The 22737-nt window shown below is 39.0% G+C and overlaps 2 protein-coding genes across 2 annotated transcripts in view; both read right to left on the reverse strand.

The window, feature by feature from the left end:
• The window catches only part of HHLA2 (HHLA2 member of B7 family), a 296207-nt gene that overhangs the window by 135133 nt on the left and 138337 nt on the right, over positions 1-22737 (reverse strand).
• Positions 1032-11862, reverse strand: LOC136052115 (T-cell receptor-associated transmembrane adapter 1). Its single transcript, XM_065741981.1, has 6 exons — positions 11713-11862; positions 7487-7600; positions 5822-5858; positions 3996-4057; positions 2994-3052; positions 1032-1893 (listed from the first exon to the last, which is right to left on the reverse strand). Exons 2-6 carry the CDS (start codon positions 7590-7592, stop codon positions 1630-1632), a joined length of 528 nt encoding a protein of 175 aa, XP_065598053.1. The 5' UTR covers positions 7593-7600; positions 11713-11862; the 3' UTR covers positions 1032-1629.

The raw sequence follows: 22737 nt of genomic DNA on the forward strand, positions 1-22737 counted from the left end.
TTTTGGAGTGACCTGTTTGTATTGGTTTGATTTCACTTCAAGATAGGTAATAATACCACTGAGCAGCTTGGACTACAGGGGTTTGCTTTTTCCTTTTGGTCTAGAGGAGTTAAGGCATGCTTAAAGTGGTTTGTCAAATAAGCTAAAATAAACATGGACTAAACTTTTTTTACTTATACATATATTTGTTGTTGCTGTTCCCTTCATAGAAATGTTGCTTTTATAGACTTTTTTTGTTACAGGTGGTTTGATTTTTCTAACTGATTTAGAGCTGCTGTCTCCTTTAGGACCTGAGACACCATTGGCACTCTGAATGTCCTTTAGCATTTTAAGCTTCTTGGCCATGTGCTCTGCATTGATTGATTGATTTGTTAGTGTTTTCTTTTGGTTTTTTTAACTGTCCAAAACGTAGAGGGTAGGCATAGCACATCAACATTTCTTACTGTTTTTCTGCTGCAACACTTACTGACTCCCAGAATGTGCCACATAAAAATAAATCCCCGCTCTATAAAAGCTTACCATCTGATGAGTTGGAAGTCTAAAGATGAATGTGTGCACAGAATGTAAATTAAGTGGGGAAATAAGTTCTTTACTTTTGTGAAGAAGTTATTGATAAAGGCGCTATGAAACCCAGTAGGAATTTAAATATAAAATAGAATATTAGAAGGAAAAAATCCTCTGGCAGAAACTGATTGTTACAAACCATTTGCCAATATCATTACTTATTCTTGAATACAAATGAATACAGTGTTATGTTAGTAGAGAAGTGAGGATTTGAGATGTATGATGCTATAGCTCACAAAAGAAAACTAAGGATATATGAGTATTGCTAAATTTTCCTAGATGTAAAAGTACTGCTTTAAACAAGTCCAGTAATTTTCTAATTAGCTTTAGGTATATTGTATTATTACTGTAGACCAGGCATGTCCAGCCTATGACCTGCAGGCTGCGTGAAGCTTAAGACAGCTAATAATTAGACCTGCCCCACGGTGTCATGGAAGTGGCTCTTCCCAAGCTGGCCCTGGGTGTGCCCCATCATTCAGCAACAGCCATAATGTTGGCCAAAGCAATTTCTTTTTGCTGAGTGCAGCCCAGGCAAGCCAAAAGTTTGGACACCCATGCTGTGAACTATTCACTATAGGAAAATACACAATTTTGAATACAGATCCATTTTTAATTGGGAAGACATCTGAATCCTCAAGTGTGCATGTGTGGAACACCATTTCTTTCCAAAAGTACTGTTAAAACCTATGTAGAAGAGTAGTCATACTCTACATGAGTTCTACAGGCAATTTAGTAGGTCCCCTGGGACTGTATGAAGGTTGATGATTGTTTCTAAACAAAAGATTAAGTTTTACTTTACCATGTAGAAGGTAGCATCTCTGTTTGCAGCTCCCTTTCAAAATGTATTCAGGACAGGTCCTTTATAGTGGCAGCATGAACCTACAGCTATTTCTTCCTTAGTCCATAGATGTGGTTAGAATATGACTTGGAATATTTCACTTAGCTGCTTCACACCATTGTTTGTTGTGTGAGTTTGCCAGGATGCTACCTCTAATCATTCACTGTTCCTCCAGACTGAATAAAGCAGATCTCACTTTGATTTCATACTTGGCTTATGAAACCACTTCAAATGTTCTCTCCATTTGTCCTATGAATCAAACCCATCAATCTTATGGGATCATCATGAATGGCTTCTACATTTGCTGTATTTTCAGCAGCCAGTTGCTCACTGTTGAGGTAAATGGTAACTTTGGAAGCCATAATGGTGGATTTTGATGATCTTTCTTCTCCTTCCTCTAATGAAGGGTCTTTCTTCCTCCTTGGTTTTCTGCGTTTTCCCTTGGCACTGTGATCAAGTGAGGCATAACACATCTGATCAACTGATTCCACCTGGAAGGAAATTTATAATTAACATTCAGTAGTTGTTTGCTTTGAAATTGTCTAAGGCTTTGAGCATGTCTACACGGTAATCATAGTAGGGGCTGAGGTTTACCTGAACAAGCTGTAAATTAACCCATTATAAGCACAAGTGATTATGTTATGACAGCACAGAAAGCAAACTAATATAAGAATATGAGCCAATTATCATTGTTATAATTGTGACAGAGAGCAAACCCTCTTCCAGGTATCATTTTGAAGATTCTCTGTGGGGAAATAAGGGCAGTTTACATAATCATTCCAAGTTCTTTGAGATGCAGGACATTGCATGAAGAAAAACAGATAAACAATTTGATTTATTAGAACCCCATTATTAGCACAACATTTTTCACAGACTTTGTGCAGAGAAAAGAAAATATAGGAAAAGAAGTAATAATGGGTGATTTTTTTTTCTGCATATGTTATCTGATTCCCCGTGTAAAACATATGCTTTGTATTTCCACTGCTCCTCTCTGTGTTTTTCAAGCCAAATTGTTGAGTGTTTTTGGCAATGAAATTTCCAAAGAAGGTTTTGTATCTATGAAGTTTATGAAAATAAATCTTAATAAGAAGGGAGAAAAACTCCTTATAGAATACCTGGAAAGTAGCTCCAAAATTGATGTTAGGAGAGCTTCAGTTACAAACAGATTTCAATTGAAACTTGTATGCTTTTAGGTCTCCAAGTAACAACCAAACATGAACCAACAGGAAATCGGTTGTCTTTCACTTGTTAAGGAATATAGATTTTTGTACTGGACAGGAGAGAACCAGTCAAATTTGTGATTGCATGATGCATGTCTAATTGAGTCTGGTTTGCTTGTGACTGAGCTTTATTATGCCACAGGGGTGGAAATGAGCTGTCTGTAATCTTTCTTTTCCCTTACTAATGACCCAAATTGAACAAAAATTCAAATATGTTTGAATTCTCTGATAAACTGAGACACTGAAGTGTGGTAATTGTCATGATGTGCAGCAGGAGGATTTTTATTATTTATAGTCATGGGGTGAACACAAGAACTCTGTGACATACCATGTTACTCTAATTCAGAAGTCAAAAATTAATGTACAGATACCTGTAGCTCGTTAACTGGCCTTTGAGCCTGGGACTTCATCTGCTCATAACAACATTCCTCTGTAATTTAAAAGTAGAAAAGTATTTTGGTTAAGACGCTTTACTCAGAATTAAAAGATCCTATTAACAAATCCTCGCTATTACAGAAGTACCCCCTCATCCCCACCAGCTCACTTCGTTAGAAGTTTGTTTTGAAGTGACATCACTTCTGTCTTCCTCTGCTTATAGAGAGGCAATAAGCCAAGAAATTCTGATGCAGACACTCTGAGCCAGAAAACGTACTGTTCCCATGGCTAGATGGGAAGCTCCTCGTTATTCCCTGAATGGACATGTGGTGCTGCTAGAACAGTTTCTGTTGAGAGTAACTTGACATATCAGTGTATTTGTCCGTACAAGCAACCTTTTCAGCTACAGAGCTATACAGAGACTAGTAGGCTTTGAGTGATGCACCCTTGGTGTCTATATCCAGCTGCAGTTATGAGTTTACTGCCTCTAATGCGGTAAGGATTCCTGCTGCAGAGGATCGTTCACTTCAGCCCAGTGAAGCAGTCTGCCCACTGTCCAGCTAACATGGGCTGTGCTGCATTTCTGTTAACGCCTTTGATTTGTGAATGGCCAGCAGAGAGAAGCAGGTATGTGCTACCTTGTCTGGGGACACTGGCTTTGGGCAGAAGGAAATTTGTGTCTTAAGTCATTCTGAAGCGTGTGTGCCAAGTGTGTTATTTAAATGGGTGCAGCTTTACCTATAGAAAAGCCCTTGGTTTTGAAGTGTTTGAGCAGTACTGTTGGGACTGTAAGAAGTTAGATTCAATATGAAACCTCTTCTTATAAATAGTGCAGTATGGTGATTTGATGTAGGCCCCAAGTAGGAGTCTGTAAAGCATTCTTAAAAAGGGAAAGATTCTCCGGACTGCTGAGAAACACAATGTGTTGGACGGTTGGCTTTTAATTCTGCATTTCTTATAGACACTGAATAAACACGTGTTCTTACAGTGAAGCTTACCTAAAACATCTTGACTGAGATTGCCATAAACTGGGTCATCTCTTGTGTAACAATCATCATAGCTAGAATAGGAATAGAAAAATAATTTTAAATTGCTTCATAAACTTTTGGGACTTGTATGGGAACTACTGAGTCGCAGCCTGAACTACTGATTGAGCACCTGGAGGAAAGACCTGGTCAGTCCTGGGAGCACAGGTGAAGGCAATTCACTTGTGTAACCAGAAGGGGTGGAGCCAGGCTCAACCTCTCTTAGACCTCACTTAAGGGCTGACTGCCCAACTCTCTTGTTGGAGATCCCTCCTTTTGGAGTTTTTCCAGTGAGCACTCAGTTTTCTTCTTTCTTTGTAACACCTTTTCATTGCATTGGTACTGTTGCTGTTACAGGACTCCACTATTCTGCTGTTAACATTTTACACATACATAGTAGAACACTGTATGTGACCTAAAAACCAAGATAAGGGGATAGTAACATTATCTTCACAAAAGGAGAAGAAATTACATAGCCTGTATTCTGAAGAGAGATTTGTTAGCAAGCTATGTACTGAATTTTCTGTAATTCTGCTAGGTGTAAAACTTATCTCAAGACTACTAAACTACTGTTTGATGGAGTTCTAAAATATTAATTATCGCTTAACAATAGTGAAAAAAACACTGTAGAGAGGTCTGAAAAGAATTTCATGGGTCACTGTACCTTATCTCCTACTTTATCTGGTTAGCATATCATATAATCATATCGTATGGGAGTGTGGATTTAAGTCTGGTACAATGCACTGAAGTCCCTCTTCAAAAACTTGGAGTTCAAGTTTTTAGTTTGTTTTCATCTGAAAGAAGTCCACTTTGTCTTCTTGAGACCGTTTTGCAGGGCAAATGAAAGCATTAAAATCATGCTTCTGTTGGAGGTTACCTTAAAAAGAACTATAATTCTTATATCAATGCACCTAGACAAGATCAAAGCAAAGTTCAGCTTTGTATATTTAACAGCATTGTGTTTTGCTACCTGGTGTTGTTTGAAAATGTTTTCAAGCATGTTTGTAAAAATGAGGGTTGTTTGAGAGGTTCACTGCCTGATCCTATTGTGTCCCTATTCCATGCTTTGTCAAGAGGATCAAGTAATGAAATCTTACACCACTTCATTCCAGTGGTATTTTTCAGATGAACAGGCAGTAACAAAACAGGGGGACTTCCCAATTTGCAGGGAATGTGTTAACAAGGATTGATTTTGAGAAGCAGACAGCAGCTTTTGTGTTTATGTTTCAAGAGCCTGATATTCTTGAGTCAAGATGAAATTCCTTCCATCTCTGTTTTCCACAGTAACTTTAATATGGAATTAAGTGCAACAAACTTGGTGACAGACCAGGAGCTGTCCAGCATCTGGAATCAATGCACACAAACTGCTTTATTGCTTTGGAATGTAATGTGTAAAAGAAATGTAAATGCAAATTATTGTTCCACAAGAATGAAATAACAGATTATTATTCCTCATTATTTTGAGTGTTCTCTTCACTATAGATTCACTGAATTCAAATAGTAAATAGTGCCTTAACACAATACATTGTGCTTCCTTCAGTATATATGACTATCATATTGGCATGTGGTTTTTTTGTTGTTGATGAAATGTCTAAAGGACCTATCTTCTTCATGGAAATTTTTCCTCTGCCTTCTTACTTTTTTTTTTCCCCACAACCATTCTGCTCTCCAGTATTTCCTGGCAGGCCATGTAAGATATTGAATTTTCCTCTAAAGGCATCTATCATCATTTATTGCATACTTTACTCTTCTCAGAAAGGTTTTGTTGTTGTTGTTGTTGTTATTGTTATACAGCTTACCTTTGAGTGTTGTCTTCATTGTCTTTATACGTTTTAGCTGGAAAAAAAAATTAAAAAAAAAAGTGAAAAGAAAATGTTCTCCTTAAGACAATTATCTGAATTCTTCTTAACTGATGTGCTTTTGGCTTCACTGTAGAGAGTGAAATTGAAAACTCTGGTGCCGAAGCACTTTCAGTTGTCCCCTGCTTCACTCAATTACTTTTGAATAATAATTTTAAAAACTGCTTGTGTAATGTTTCTGCTCTGTGCCTACACATTTTGTGCTAGTTTACAGGAAGGTCTTCAATCTCTATTTTGTTAAGCAACATCAAATGCAATCCTTTCTCCCGAAAGCGTACTGTAACGCATGGGATTAATTTCTCGCTTCCTCCTCTTTCTGCTTCTAACTCATCTGTTTCTCTGCCTAGAGAAGCGCTTCATGTATTTATATTAGAAGATGAAAGGTTCATTTGTTTTACTGGCTCGGTTGCTCCTGTCTCCAAGAGATCTACAGATGAAGAAACTGAGGCAGAGAGATTTATTGCTAGAGCTTGATTAATAACTCAGGAATAGATGGCTTTATATCTTGTTCTCCAGAACTCCAGAATTTGCCATGGTAAAACTCTGATACTATGAATACTGCAGCCTAAGCCCATCTGACTGCAACCTTGCTCAAGGTTAGTTTTGTAAATGTCTGTGATTTTTTTTCATCACATAAATATCTGCCAAGTAACAATAAAAGTCAAAAGAAAACAAAAAGGCAGTACTTTCTCCCCCTTCTTCCAGAACACTCCAGAATCTCCTCTAATAGCCTGTCATACCAGTTCTCTTATTCATCATGAATTCGGCTTACAGGTGTAAGCCTCCTGCTTACCTAGGTTATCTATGCATGTGAATATGTTTAAAACGTTTTGATCTAACAGTATTTGTTCATCCATATGCGTGCAGCACAAGATGGCAATTTCCCAGCATAAAGGCACTTGCCTGAATGGGAATGGTTCAGGTTGTACTTCTGTAGTCAGTTATATGAAAAATCTTACTTAATTTTAGCAAAAAACAGAGTAGTCATCCTCTAACATAAATTAATAGACATTTGTTTAATTTATGTAACTAAGTTATTTGTTCCTGATGTGTTGGATTAAGAGCTGGAATCCCATGATAAAGAGCAATTCAATTTTTTTTTTCAAATAAATCGTGCAAAATTTATGACATCTGAAATTCAAATAAGTTTTAGGAATTGGAAGAGGATGCAATTTCCTTGAATGTATTTTGTATTAATGCAGCTACTCAGACTCATTGTTAACGTACATATGTTAAATCAGTCACGTCAAAAATATTCTATAAAAGGGGAGTTACTGATCTTAAAAATACACTTTTATTTCTGGCTAATGTTTTATTTTTTAGTTCTTCACTGTATAAATGTGCTGCTGGTTTGTCTTCAGATGATGAATTCGGGCTGCTGTTTTTAGTACTGGGCTATGCAGCAGTAATAATCCTGTAATCTTATCTTACTCTTAAATATTTACAAGTTACAGAATCAAGCTAGAATCACTCTTGTCAAAAGATAACTTTAAGATTCAAAACAGGTAGTCTGTTGGTTTGACATCTCCCAGATTCAATAGCATTCTCTACAGATGTTTTTAAGCTCTCAAATTCCATCCCTTACAGAGAGAGAATGTTACTTACCTTCTTGCTTCTTTTTCATATAGTGTGAAATATTCATTATCAATGAAAAAATCAGAGCCAAACTTAGAAAGGCCAAAACTCCCCAGATAGAATAGTGGCAGTCCATTCCTGTAACTGAAAGAAAATTGTTTTATAGTACGTCATCTAAAAATCGCACTGTATTTTTTTGTGCGTGGTTCTTTTCTCCTTTTCCTTCCTTTAATTCAAGCTCCTATTTTTTTTCATGCTGTGAGAGCTATAGCTGTAAGAATTAAATAATTAATATCAAAAACAATAAAAAAAAATCTGCAAACTTTCAAGAGAAGCTCTTTCGCAGCAAATCAAAGGTTGGGGTATTGATTTGTCTGTAAAGTGCAGCAAAAGTCAGAAACTGACAAGGAAAGAAAGAAACCTTAGTTTAATGAATGGCTTTGAAATTTTTCTGATTGCCTTTAACTGTTTTTGGAAAGTTTTTGCTAAATGTTTGAGTTTGTGAATGGACTTCTAAAAATGAATTTGGTCAGAACTTCTCTGGGAATTTTGGTGCAGCAGATTTCAAAGTTTGGCTGTGCGTTTTCTTGCATCTCCTATTAAAGCTGCTTATCCACATAACTTTATTAATATCCTTGCTCTCCTTCCTGAGAAAGCAAATGATGTAATAGCAAAGGATAAGAAGAAACTGGAAGCCAGACAACCCCGTGGACAACTGCAGAGAAAACCTTGAGCAGCTCCCAAGATACCTATACCAGTTGGGTCTGTTTCGTTAAACAAATCCTCCCTTTGTGCTAAAACTGCCTCTTGCTGAAGTCCTTGTTAGAAGCACGAGAAGAATCCTATACTCAGAATATTTTTTCCACTTAACTAATTCACCAATTAATATAGCTTATATGAATTTTCCATCACAAACCTTCCTGATGACAGTAGACCAACTGCCACAGTCTGGTCAGCATTGCAGCAAATGGTCTGTGAAACCTTTCCTTGACAGTGGGCATACTAAGCCAAGTGAAAGGGTGAAATGAACATGAATCTAAATTCTATACATTCCCTAGTGGCATGTTTTGTGTCCTTCCAGATTTGGAGTGCTTAAAATAAATTCTGGATTTAACAATGTTCTATTGTCATAAAAACATCATTTAACAAGATAAATAGTGCTAGGTTGTGAAAAATCATGAGTCGTGAGCTAAGGTGCTGTTTTTCTTTCTGGCCAGAACTCTTCTTAAAAGACCAAAACAGAATAAATCTGTAACTTTCTGATAGATTTGTAGCTTTTCTTGGTGTGGGCCCTTCCTTTTAATTTAAATATTCATTTTTCCTTCATTTCTTTTTGCACTGTGAAGCGCTTTCTTGCAGTGAGATACAGACTTTTAAGAGGAGAGATAACACTCCTGTGGAGCAAATACATCTTCCTATTTTCCAGAGGAAGAATTAAAAGGGATGTCTCACCTTGAGAAGTTGTTACTCAAAATTAACCAGTGCTTGGAACCTATTTACAATAGGTCTATGAAATTTCTATCCTATGCAACCTGCCCAAAACTACTAGTAGTCTATGTCAACACCAGGAGCAGTGCCTAAATAACAAAGTCATGTTTCTCTTTTTCCTTCCCTTCTATCTTTTGTGATGCAATTATCTTTCATTTTTCTTATGTTCATTTCTTACTGCTTTTCCTTAAATTCATTGTGCAGTGAGTAAAAGGGAACATGTATCTGTGATAGAAACTACTACCCTGTGATTCATTAGAGTAAAAAGAGGAAGTAGCTTCTTAACATAGAGCTTGGACCTGAGTTCATAACTTCTTGATGTTGGGTTGAAGGTTGGACTAAATGACAACTCTGTGGTCTTTTCCAACCTTTACAGATTCTCTGATCCTTGATATTGTAGACTATACTTTATTTCTCTCTTTCAGGAATTCTGTTCTTCCCTGGTTTTTCCAGAGGAGAATAATTCTTAATTGATGTGAACGAGGGAATCCAATTTTTGAGGACAAGCAGGCTGTTTTTCACAGTTTAGCTTCTGAGTTAAATTGAAATTACTGACTGGAAAAAAAAAATAAATGTTGGGGAAATGTTATTTCTCTAGGACTTTCAAACTATTAAAGTAAAACAGAAGACCTAAAATATGAGTTTCTAATAAATTTAAAAAATCAGTACATTTTACAAACTATACCTCTTTCTTACACATAGTTTAGAAAAATGTTTGGGTTTGGAGAGACTTATAAACAGGAGTATAATTTATTTGTAGCTGTACATCAATTAAAATATTTTAATTTTCCAAAATTCTGATTCTATCTGCTTGTATTTCAGTAGAGTTCAGAGATTTTTCTTTAATATCTTAGCTTTCCAGGTATACAACTCCCAGCTCTTGTTCCACTGGCCTTTTGCTACCTTTATATTTGTTACTAGTATACTAGGTATTTACACTTGGGTTATTTAAATATATTGACAACAGAAGCAATAGAAGGAAAACTTGTGTAAAGAACAGTTTGTCTCTTCAGATAATTGTGCTGCTGTCTATGTTATGACAGCGGATGTAGTCTGTGGCAGCTAAAGACAAAAAGTCGACACAACTGTGGATGGAGAATAAGAAAAAAGGGAGAAGTCTAATCGTAGTTTAGAGTATTCTGAAATAGTTTAATTCCGTTGTGTAATTCTGATTTGAATTCATCTGTTGTCAAATACAACAAAACCTGCTGTGTGTGCTTTAAGCCTGGAAGGCCAGCAGTGCCCTGGGCTGCATCAAAAGAGGGGTGGCCAGCAGGGAAAGGAAGGGATTGTGCCCCTTCTCTCTGCCCTTATGAGGCCTCAGATGGAGTACTGTGTCCAGGTCTGGTGCTGCCAGTACAGGAAGGATGTGGAGCTGTTGTAGCAGTTCTAAAGAAGGGCTGTGAAGATGATCAGAGGGTTGGAGTACCTCTCCTATGAAGAAAGGCTGAGGGAAATGCGCTTGTTTTGGCTGGAGAAGAGTAGGCTCTGGGGAAATCTCATTGCAGCCTTCTGAAGACTGACTTTTTGCCTGGGTGGATACTGACAGGACAAAAGGTAATGATTTTAAACTAGGAGGAGATTTAGATTAGATGTTAGAAAAATTTCACTCCTAGAATAGTGAAGCACTGTCGTAGGCTGCCTGGAGAAACTGTGGATGCCCCATCCTTCGAGGCACTCAAAGCCAGGCTGAATGGGCCGTTGGCAGCCTGAACTGGTGGGTAGCAGCCGTGCCCAGTGCTGGGGGTTGAAACTGGATGAACTTTAAGGTCCCTTCTAAGTTCTAATATGGTTCTATGAGCAAGGCCAAACACAAAACACTCTAATCTTTCCAGGATTAATTTCTGCAATTCTGCAATCATTGCAATTTGAAGGAATGTGCACAATAATCCTTTCCTAATTATGCACTTACATTTTGGTGAAAGGGACCAGATTCTACAATTTGGGGCTAGAAATAAGTATTTATTCTCCTAACATTGTATGAATATGTAGCAGAAATAGGCAGAACAGTTTACTTTTTCTAATGTATTTTATTTAGTAAATTTCATCAGAAAGAGTATCAGGAACATAGCATTTTTCTACTGTACTCTCCTACTGAAGAGAAAGAAGAGAGAGAGGGAATACAAATAACTGTCTAGAAGGAGTTGCTTAACAATATGCCATGTATCAACTCATAAACCTGCCTGTGCAAATGACTACTTGATCGCTACCAAATTTTAGAAGATAAGCTGGAGCACAAAAGTGTTTCTTTCTCCTTGTTTCTTTCTATAATCTTTTCAATAATGTGACAAAATTAATTTTTCCCTCTCCAATTGAGATAAATAATATTCTGTATTAATGACCTCTTCTAAAAATAAACCTATTAAGAGTCTGATGAATGTTAAATTAACATTAATAATGCTTCCACCTCTGTGAGCTTTTAAGAGAGGATTAATTCTCCAGAAAGTATTTCTTAAGCTGCAATTAGTGAACAACTAATTGCTTTGTAAGACATCAAATTTGTAGTTCAGAAGGGAAGAAACATACCATAAAATAAGAAATCCTCAGTTTAGTGCATGTTTTAAGCACAGAACTGATTCCAATGCTTAGTCTTCATCAACAAGCCTTTGTACTTTTGCCCACTTTGCTGAAGGTTTAAGCAGTTGACAATGATTCACTCTCATCATTATCATTAACAATTTTACTTCAGAACACTGGATTTGTAGTCAAAGTATGTTTCTACCATTCTGTTATTTCCAAATGTATAATACTAAAAATACGTGAGTTACCTGATTATGTTGCTTGTAGGAATGTCCTGCACCTTTTTCCAACAGGAATTCAGTTTATGTCATGTTGGATCCTCTTATATATCAGACTTGGGAGCATGAATCTGTCTCTGGAGTTGCTGTTGTTCTCAAAGGGCTCTAGTCTTCTCTTTACCTGCTTTTTTACAAACAGGAAACGTAGCTCAGGCTTTTGACTTCACTAGGAAACTGACAGTCTCCTTGATCGTACAATTCTGAGAGGAAATAAAATATTTATATGTACACTTGCATGTAATATCCACGCATTGTGCCACAGAAGAGCATGTAGAGGACAGTTTGTTCAATTTATGTGCTACAAGCCTACTTTTGTAGGACCCGTATTGTCAGGTATCTTGATTTGCTGTTATGTTGAATTCCACAAAAGTATTGGGATGCCTGTTAAACTAAAATGAAATGCTATTTGACTCTTTCTATCTTGAGGTTTCTAAACCGAGTCTGGAAAGTCTTTTGCTGAGAGTGCCTACGGTTTTGCAAAAATTAAGAAGATGCAGTGACACGATGTAGGGATCATACTATTGACAGCTTTGCTCCCGCTGTTTTCAAGTCTATGAATCTGGGCCGGCGATCAAAACCAGGTTGTGGATAGAGAGAGTAAATCTGCACGTGGCCTACCGTGAATGTTTGTTTTTAAATTTACCAAAATGTGCCTGTGTTTGGCTAAAGAAGACATTTTATTCTTAGAATTGCACTAGATTCTTCCAGAAAAGCCAACTTGTACAGAACTGTAGAAGAGACTTTCTTGTAAATTCTGAGAGTTTGTGGTTTTTATTTTTTATTTTTTTTTTTCAGGGCAGTTGATTTTATTTCCAGTTACGCATGATGTACAAGTGGGAAGAGTTGCTTAAGAAAAAAAAAAGTGAATCACTTGACTATGCTAATCTTCTTGGAATACATGCTTTTAAATTGTCCTCAGTGTGATTTGAGGAACATTGCAAGACCGTTCTCTTTAAGAAAGGCTCTCATACAAGGAAATATCCTGGGCTGTACGTGTTTATTAGAGATGTTGTTACTTTGAGAAATTATGTTAACTGCCTTAGATCAATGTTTAAGGAATAATTTAGTGGTTTAGCATGCTATGCAGGTGCAGTTTAGTCTTAATATCATGTACTATTCAATTTGACTCCAAAGGCAAGAACAACTCTAACTACTCTGAGCTTCATCAGAATGAAGTACATTGTTAATTAGAAATTATTCTAGAAACAATGAGCATGATTTTTTGAGATTGTATGGGATCTTGAGATTTTTTATTAAAAATTGCATGAAAAATGACATTTTAAAATGGTAATAGCTTTAGTGTTTGCTAGCGTCTGAATTTAGACACCCTAATTATAAATATGCATCAAGATTAAAGATAATATCTATCTTACTATTAAATTGAAAAATGTATGCCCATCACATTTCATTGAAAAATGAGGTTTAGCTTGAGAGCGTGATGTGTGCTATGATCTGTAGACTGAACTGAAGTTTGCAGCTTAGGCAAGATTCAGTTCTGTGAAATGCTGGTTGCAACTGGTATGTTTGAAAGTAAAGGGTTTTGTCATGTGCTAAGGAAAGGAAAAGACTCGACTGGTTATAACAGTTGGATTTAGCAGCTCCATGTTGTAGGCTCAGGTGACCAGAAGAGTCCTGAAGCCATGATGAGAATATGCAACTCAAAAAGAGGTCTTCAGTGAAGAAGAAGAGGGATCTTGAATTGAGTGAGAAGATGGAGATAGGTAGAGAGGAAATGCATACTGTGTAAATTAAGACAGCTACTTAGTTTCTCAGCTAAGAGTGTGAGGAGTAAATCTGAGATCTGCAGAGGATTCAGAATGACTTGCTTATCAGCCTGAACAAGAAGCTTACAAGGAATAAACTCCTTTGGAGATAATTAGGGACATAATGGGTAGGTGAATAGTGAGAATGCAGCGGAGAATTTCTGGGCCTGTAGGCCTGGTAGTGTGTTAATAAATCCGTTCTACAAGAGCAAATCATTATTATTCAGCAGCAGCATCTTTGGCTGCAGAAGCAAAGTCTGTTGGACTAGGCATGATTTTGATAAGCTCTTCTGGGCAGCCTGCAACACACTGCGAGTTCTGTTAAATAGCAAGAAATATTTCACTGGAGGCTCTGAAATCTGTAGCGGAAGTCTTCTTACTTCTTACTTCTCTTTTCTGCCTTTTATACCTATACTACAACCTCTTTAAAATGCTGTTATTCAGGACAGTAAAAAGGCAAGGACAAATTGTGCCTGATTTTTAGAAAGACATAACAAAGTAGGGCCACTCCATCTGCATCTACTGTGTACAAACGTGTTTCCTGTGATTTTGAAGTCCCTGAGCTAGGCTGCTGGGTGCATATTCTGGGGAAGTATCTTTTGCTGCTGAACTACTTATGTGATCATTGGCAAACATATGCTGCTGGTGTCTCCAAGATAAGAATCATGTCAAATGGGCTTCTGATTTGCTTGGGAATGGTTCTTGTTACATAAGTTCTCTGAAAGGGCAAACAGTGCTGTTAAATATCTATGTGTATAGGCATACATGAAGGAGTAAGTCTGTGCTCAGTTGGAGTCAGATTAACGGTATAGTTTGGCAGAAGACTTGGATGTTCATGTGAAGCTGACTGAGAGATCACTTGGCAAAATAACAAAGAACTTATGAAGTAGTATTTTCTTAGCTATTTCAGGGAGTGGTTAAACCTTCCCACAAATATTCCCTTGAATGTAATTATTGTGTGACAGACAGCAGCAGAGTGGCAGTCTGACAGAACGGTGTCTGACATGGAAGTGCATATGAAGCAAACATGTGTCACTGTATTCTTCCATGTGGAAAAAAAATTGCACCCACTGATATTCATTGATGCTTGCTCAATGTTTCTGAAGACCAAACAATGTGAGCATGGTGAGGCGGCGGGTGGTGTGTTCCAACAGAGACAACAGTAATGTGAAAGACAAGCCACATTATAGACATCCATGCACAGCTGTCACATCACAAAATGAAGAGCAGCCCTATCAGCTCACCTGCACAAATCCACCAGTGGTGACTATGTTGAAGGCTACGTTTTTGTAGCTGAGGGTTTGCTCTATCAAATAGTGTTATCATGCTCTTGTTGTTGTACCCATTGTAGTTTCCATGGAAATAAATAGAAGGTATTACTTTCAGAGCAACCTACATATGTCCAATTTCTATGATGAGCTATCTAGCCATTGCTACAGAACATGAGGCAAGACAGTGGCTGATTAAGGAAAACATGCTAAGACCCGGAGCAGGTTAGCTGTCTTGCAGAAGCAAGGTTACTATTGGAACTTAAGCATCTAAAATGCTTTTCTGGTTCTGGGTGTCCTCTGCCAGGATGGGACTCTTACTGTTGCTGCAATACATAACAGTTTTCAGCGCTTTCTGCCAAGCCTGGAATTTTGTGTGTGTGACTGAAAATCTCTAGGGAAAAGTGTTTTCAGCCTTATTGACCTGAAAGTCCTTTCAGAATTTGCACTTACCTTTCCATCAAGAAATCAGAAATCCCTCCTTATTTTCATGCAAGAAAGTATTTTTAATCCCCAGTTATGGGGACTGCCCCATCTATTTCATAGAAAATGAACGTTAGAACAGAATATAACATTTTTTTAAACATAGAGAGGAAGTTGGCACAAGTATCCAATACATGTGACTTGATATAGCCGTATCTCTTATTTCTGTAAGAACTTGTTTAGTTCAGTACATTTTTGTGGTGTATTCATGTTGTCAACAAGTAGTACTTCTTGAGGACCTCAGAATGTACGTTTATTGTAACTTTCTGAAGGTGAAATAAATTGCCCAACTGACAGTAGAATCAGGCCTCACGTGCTCACTTTCTCTATTGCTACTCAAATTACAGGCTTTCGTTTAAAAATGCATTGTGGTTTAAACCAGCAGGTAGCTCAGCATCACACAGTCATTAGCTCACGCCCTCCCAGTGGATTGAACTATTGGGTTGAGGTAAAAACTGTTTAATAAGACAGAAAAGGAAGAGGAAAAAAGATTATAGTAGTGATAATAATACACAAATATATGTATACATATTGTACGTATATCTAGGCATATTCAGAATGTGTGTGTGTATACGTATGTATAAAACAAGTGGTGCACAAAGTGATTGCTCACCATCCACCAACCAATGTCCAGCCATTCTCCAAGCAGTAGCTGCATACCTGGCCAGCTCCCTGCTGTTTTTCACATGGTGTCATATGCTATAGAGTATCCCTTTGGCCAGTTTAGGTTAGCTCTCCTGGTTCCATCCCCTTCCAGCTCCCTGTGCCCACTAGGCACCTTGCTGGCAGGACAATATGAAGAACAGAGGAACTGGAAAGTCCTTGGCTCTGTGCAGCACTGCTCAGCAACAATCAAAACATAGGTGTGTTATCAACAGTATTTTTCTCCTGAAGCCACGACATAGCACCATACCAGACACCATGAAGGAAAAAAAAACTCTGTCTCAACTTTATCCCAGGACAGAATGATGTCATTTTTGATGATAAATGGTGAAATGGAAAACCCCTTTGCAAAGAGTGAAAGGTAGTGGTTGTAGTAAAAGTCTTGAAAGATGTAGGTAATCCTGCCTGATGTAAATGACCTTTCTGTTTGAAGTGGAGCTATCATAAACCTCTGATTTGCTAGGAAAAGCAAATAACTATAGCAGAAACGCTTTGAGAAGAGCTTCTGCTAAAGTGTTATCTACATTGTCTCTAATCTCGTGAACACATCAAGGATGTAGAACCGTTCTTTAAACCTTAGCATGTAGCTCTTAGCTTGCAGGTGCAGACCTGGTGTGCCATCAGTAGTAACCAGAAATGAGTAGTAACACTGCCATAAAGTTGCCTTCAGAAGAGAGAGAGGCCTTTTAAGCCAGCCTCAAATGCTGCAGAGAGTGGTTCTGAGTAATACAGTGAATCTTTGCACTTTCGATAAAATTAATTGGTGTCTTTTTTTGTGTTGTAGACAGCATTGTGAATTTTGCTGTTTTATCTTAAGCCACCGCTAAGCTCAATGCCATCTCATTAATTGCCCTGAAATTATGGCTCCTATTACAAGAAGTATCATGGGTTTCCTGTGGGGAAACCACAGGTTATTTTTGTCCAAATGTTACAAAACATATCAAAGGCTTTGAAGAGGGATAGTAAGAGAAAACTTCTTATCTTGGTAATTCTGCACTGTCAAAATTTCCATTGAAAACTAACACTGCACACTTGTGCAGCTTTGGGTGGGGTTTTTTGCATTGCATGATGCGAAATTGCTGAGCAGTCTGCACAGGACAAATTGAACACACTGTTCACGTCCCTTCATCCCAAACCTGCAGAAGTGTGGGTTTTTCACTGAACTCAGTGGATTTTATTTTCTGCTCAGAAAGCTGCTGTATTCTGAATGAGGTATAGTCACTGATGGTGTTTCTTTCAAAAGCCATGAGAAAAATGAATTTTCTAGTGAAGTTGATATAATCCACTTACCTAGATTTTTGTATTTTCCCTTTGACACACAACCTGTGTTATCAGAGAAGGGTTTGTGTTGGCTCTTAACCTGGGCTCTGGCCTAATCCATCTTCTGATGCACAGCAAAACTTCTGAGCTGTTTATGAGCTGCTGGAGACCTGGGTTGGGCTGTCCTGTTGGAGTATTGTTAGCAGTCAAACACCTCTGTCTGTGTGTTTGCTCCCACCTCCCTTTGTCACAGAATCTTAAAATAACCAAGGTTGGAAAAGACCTCTGAGATATCCAGTGTAACCATCTGCATATCACCAATATTTCCTGCTAAACCATCTCCCTCCATGCAACATCTAAAGCAATTGAGTGCTCTTGTTTCCTGCTCTACCATCTGCCCCTGCTTTATATCCCTGTGGGACACAGCTGCCTCACGATCACACACTTGCTGAAGGGTAGTACAAGTAGTACCACAGCACTAGCAGTTGATGGACATGTTCATGGCGTGAACTTGCAAAGTCAGAGGCAGTAAGGAAGAGAAAAAATAATAATAATTCATATACCTGTCTCAGCCTACTCTCTGTGGTTGTATGCACTTATCAATAAGCTCAGACATCTCTGGAATGCAGCTGAATGCCAGTGACATCTCACTGATCTGACCTGTGTGCACATACATTGAGATTAAGGCTTGGAGTAGTGACTATGTAGTCATCTCTTGAAAAGCGATCAGTGATGCACTACAGTGGTGAATTTGATCTGAATCACTCAACTACTAAACCTTTTGGATTAACAGTGTTGTGGTTTCATCCCTCTATTCAAGTAAATATCTGGTAAGCAGATAAAAGAGATTGTTTCACCCCATACGCAGCTGTTAAAAAAATTGTTTTCTTACTACTTCCTGCTCTGCAGTGAGTTTGGGTACAGGAAAGAAAGAGTGCTCTAGTTTCCTTGTAGTAAAAACTGACAGCAATTAGCATTTGTTAAGAAGAGCACAGGTGTACAGAAAATGGCTGCCTTGTCCCACAGAGTGTTGCAAGGCTATGGAGCGATTCTCTTCTACTGACACATGCATTTTGATACTTCTCAGAGGACAGATAAAGTATTATATATGTTTAAGGTGGCGGGTTTTTTGGAGTCTTGGGTTAAAGTCTTCAAATGCACTAGGCGGGACAGGGACTTGAACATCTGTCTCTGTGTGTTGGCTGAAAAATGAGGTTATGGGCTCATTGTGGAGGCCTGATTTTGTCCCAGGCACACTGTGTCTTTGGGGGAGCAAGCTGTTCCAGCAAGTGCCAGATTCCACTGAGCTCTCTGTCCAAGGAAGTAACATCCTCCCAGAAATATGGCATTGCTGGGAAACTGGCTCTAAGTGAGCTCAGTTCTGGCCCCTTCAGATTTGTAACCCAGCAGAGTGATTCTTCGATTTCTGTTTTGGTTTTGCTTCTAATCTAAGGTGCTACACTTTTCCATTCACATCTGGTGCTTAATGACTCTTACTTTGAGTCTATTTAACTAGTTAAGTACTTTTCTCTGTTCTGAAAATGTGTTATTTAGAAGCATTTCTGTGTCTTTTTCCTGTTTCTATAGTTGATGTCTGGGAAAAAATTCTCTATGTGTGATTACTGATGCAAAAAATTATTGCTGTGTGGTTTAGACAATGCTTTATTTGTAGCACTGTCTGGGGATGCAGAAAATATTTGAATGAATGGCTCTTCTGTTGGAAAGTTAAAATTGCAAAGTATTTAAAGGTGGAAACTGTACGATTTGATTGCTGTTTAGATAATTCTATCCAAATGCTGATCTAACTGATAAGTAAAAGCCGCATATCCTTCTACATCTGATGTATGTGTTTGAGTTCATCTCTATCTCTGTGACCGAGCAGACTACAGACATTGTGACTGGGTGGGGAGTGAATTATGCCAAAGCAGCCAGAAGTGCCATCCCTCTATGTGAGCACTGCAGGAACAAATGGTACTTCAGTTCTTAAAACTACTTGAAGTTGTAGCAGAAAGTGTTCTGCAACCAAGTAGCCCGTGGAACAGCCCTTTAGACCATTCTCTGCAGCTGCTGGAAAGGAAAGCTTTCCCTAAGGGAGTTCAGGAGCTGGACAGCATTCCCTAGGAGGTGAGGAGGCAGATAGAGAGAGCTTGTCATTTTCCAGCCTCACCTGAACCTCCCTCACGCAGTGCTGGCATATTGTTAGGCACTACGAGGACTGGTGAGGTATGCTGAGGCTGTTTATGTGCTGTACCCACGCCTCAGTGGAAAACCAAAATGTATTAACATCGCTGAACCTTAAAAATGAAGTGAGACAAGGAAGGGAAGGGTGTTACTATCTGATCTGAGTCTTCTCTTCAGTACAAGACTAAGTGCATGCCTAAAAGCATTCATTGTTGCTGTGAGCCATAGCATCTTGGATAAAGCATCAGTTTTACACCTCACTTTACCCTTTTTGTCAAAGTGAGGCCCTATTTTAGAAGTATGGCGCCAGGCTAAAATGGAGAGGAGGATGTATATTATTTTCCATAATTGTTAGGAGCAAGGATCTATTGTAGCTGGACAGTCACACCCTGAGTTCTGCAGCTACTTGTTATAGTTGTGGTGAATGCTGCTCATTCTGGTTTGCAGCTTTCTCCTGTATTCTCAGATGTTTGTGTCACAGCTTGTCCCCACAGGACAGCCACCGAGGGTCACTGTGTAAACCAGAGATAGCAGTTCTGACTCCCCTTGCAAGCAGCTTTCCTGGTAACAAGACTGAGGAGAGCAAAGAAAAGATGGAGTTTTCTCCGTAAGCACAGAAGTTTGTTTTTCTTCTAATAACTGTTAACTTTCAGAATTCGTAAGAGTTTGCACACTGTTCTGAATGGAAGATGGACATGCAAACGTCAGCATGTCCTTCCATACAGCTTCAAGCTAAGGAAGTTATTTTAAAGGCCCTGTTGATAGTTTGTTTGTTTGTTTTTAATTGAGAAGGAAGAAACTCTGAGGCCATTTACCTCTGGCAGAAGTTTTCTATCTCACCACTTGAGCATGTGTAATTGCATGCATGATTCACATGCTTAATGCTGTGACTCAATGCTAACTTTTTTGCTGCCATCGTATAATGGAATCTTGTATTTTAATGTGCCTGTTCTTCCAGATTAGGCGATGCTGAATTCCAGAGGGAAGCTATACAAAATGAGTCTGTGCTGAAGTGCTTCTCAAGGCTTCACAGAAAAGGCTTCATACAGGACTGTGTACCCTTGAAACATACCAAAATGCTTCATAAATTGAAGTAAATAAGTACTGTGCGTAATACATCAAGTGTTGAACTGCAGTCAGTTCTGACTTAGAAAACATCTCTAAGGCTGCAGCAGCTCTGTGAGATTGTTTAAGGCTGAGATGGAAGGAAGTCATCAGATGTCTGGTGATAGGACAAGGGGAAATGGCCACAAACGGAAGCATAGGAAATTCTGCACAAGTGTGTGAGGGAGCTTCTTCACAGTGCAGTGATGAAGCACTGGCACAGGCTGCACAGAGAGGTGGTGGAGTCTCTTTCTCTGGAGGCATTCAGGACATACCTGGCCACCTACCTGTGCAACCTGGGCTTGGGGAGCTGCTTTGGCAGGGGGTTGGACTCCATCATTTCTATGGATCCCTTCCAACTCCTACAATTCTGTGGTTTTTTGATGAGAAGCTCAGGCTGGATTCTCCTGATGGAGTACAATAGCGCACAGTTTCCTCCATACACTGGAATAATTTTTTCTCATTTTGCAAACCAATGGCACCTCTGAAGTTGTGTATGCAGACAAATTCTTGGCTGTGTGTTTCTCCTGAGCTTCACTGTATTTGCAAGTTGAGACCTCAAAGACTTTCTGAGAGTGCTAATTCTCATCTCATTTAAGCACAGGAGAAATCTGATGATTGAATACAGTTACAGCTAAAAGTGTCCAAGTTTCCAGGAAGGGTGCTGTGCCAATATTTCTAACATTCTTGATCAAGGGACTTTCTGCCCTACCTAGCAGGCTCGTGTTTTATAACACAAGTAGTGCAGCAGCTCAGGAACACTACTCCACATTTGTGGGAGCCTGATAACAATTGAAATACTGCCTTTGATCTCAGTGTTTTAGTAGTAGTATTGATAAGTTGAATGGCTCGATTTTAGGATTGGAGCAGCAAAGGAGAGGAACAGAGAACTATCAGAATGAAGTTAGCTAGTGTGTGCTGTGCAGTGCTTCCAGTATTGTCCCTTTATGTCTGCTTTCCTGACCTGATGTCCTGGGTCAGAGGTGAGCGAGGGACTCCTGACCTGGGCTGCACAGGCAGCAGCCTGCTGTTGGCAGCACCAGCAGGAGGAGCAGAGGCTTCTTGGAACACAGCAGCATGGCATTGATGCCACCTTTTAGGAGATGAAAGGGAGGGCATGCAAATCCTTTCTGAAGTGCTGGCCAATTACTGAGATGATGGATTGATGGTTGGACTAGGTGATCTTAGTGGTCTTTCCAACCTTAATGAGTGGTCTGTGTCACCAAGGCGGTTAAGCCTTTCTTTGAGCACACAGGTCTCTCAGTGGTCAGAGAGACACTGGCTCACTGGCCATGCTCAGAGCTATGTTTGCAGAGCAGCCACATTCCCTCTCCTCCACAAAATCACCATGGCTGCTGCTAATTGGCAGCTGCCTCACTGCAGCCTTGAGATGAAGATGTTTGCTATCCCAGAGGGGGATCAATAACTGCTGCCTTCCTTCTAGTGTCTGAGTTCTGATAAACAGAAGGACTTTTCTACTATCTTAACCCAAACTACAATTTAATTAGAGGATTTTAAAGCAGTCGATGCACCCATCTGTCCTGTATGAACACTTTCTTGTGATGATAAGCTCAGCAGACAGAACTTCAGATCCTTTCAGCAGACACCTGTGTTAATTTGGAGAGCTCTTCAAGTACGCTTCCCTTTTGCAGCAGCTCTGTTTTATTTTGCCTCATCTCTGTGCTTTCAGCACTGAACAAGCACGGTACAGTCAGCAGGAGATGGAGTTTTTCTCAGCATCAGTGAAATTTTCTCATCCCCTTTTGTCTCCTTTTTTACCTCCCACTCATGTTCAAAGGGGGGGCTTATCTTGAGAGAGCAGAGCACGGAGTAAAAACAAGCCCATAGAGATGTACAGGAAATGTTAGGTCAAGATATGTAGTTCCGTTTACCACAGCAGTGCACCATTTTTTAGGCAGCCTAAAAATTCCTTTTTCTGGACTTTAAGACACTTATCAGAAACAAGGATTCAGCTAGGAGAGAAGTGCTGGGGTTCCTTCGTTAGGATGACAGACAAAAAAATCTGAGCAGACTGGGTGCCAAAGCCATATCTGTATGCCATATTCGGTGCTATCTCGAGGTGAATATTCTCACTCAAAATGAAATTGTGAAAATACAGACAGAGGTGGTGAGTTCCTGAATCTCAGTGCATGCTTTTCAGCAACGTGTTTTTAAGATGAATTCCTTTGTTCTCAAGAAGTTCCCCATGTTACCGGTGCTTAAGATTTACAATGAGCTTGTTACATCGAGAGTTGAGTGGGATCTTGGGCTTT

The sequence above is a fragment of the Cyrtonyx montezumae genome, unplaced genomic scaffold (assembly GCF_038088225.1).
Source record: "Cyrtonyx montezumae isolate F1298 unplaced genomic scaffold, pur_monq_1.0 scaffold_3, whole genome shotgun sequence".
NCBI classification, from domain to species: Eukaryota; Metazoa; Chordata; class Aves; order Galliformes; family Odontophoridae; genus Cyrtonyx; species Cyrtonyx montezumae.

What these genes read in the sequence shown, in the direction of transcription:
- LOC136052115 (XM_065741981.1), bottom strand. Translation starts at nt 7,592, where the DNA reads ATGGACTGCCACTATTCTATCTGGGGAGTTTTGGCCTTTCTAAGTTTG. An exon ending in TATGAAAAAGAAGCAAGAAG is followed by an intron (nt 5,859 to 7,486) that starts GTAAGTAACATT and finishes TTTTTTTTCCAG; the next exon opens with CTAAAACGTATAAAGACAAT. An exon ending in AATGAAGACAACACTCAAAG is followed by an intron (nt 4,058 to 5,821) that starts GTAAGCTGTATA and finishes TTCCTATTCTAG; the next exon opens with CTATGATGATTGTTACACAA.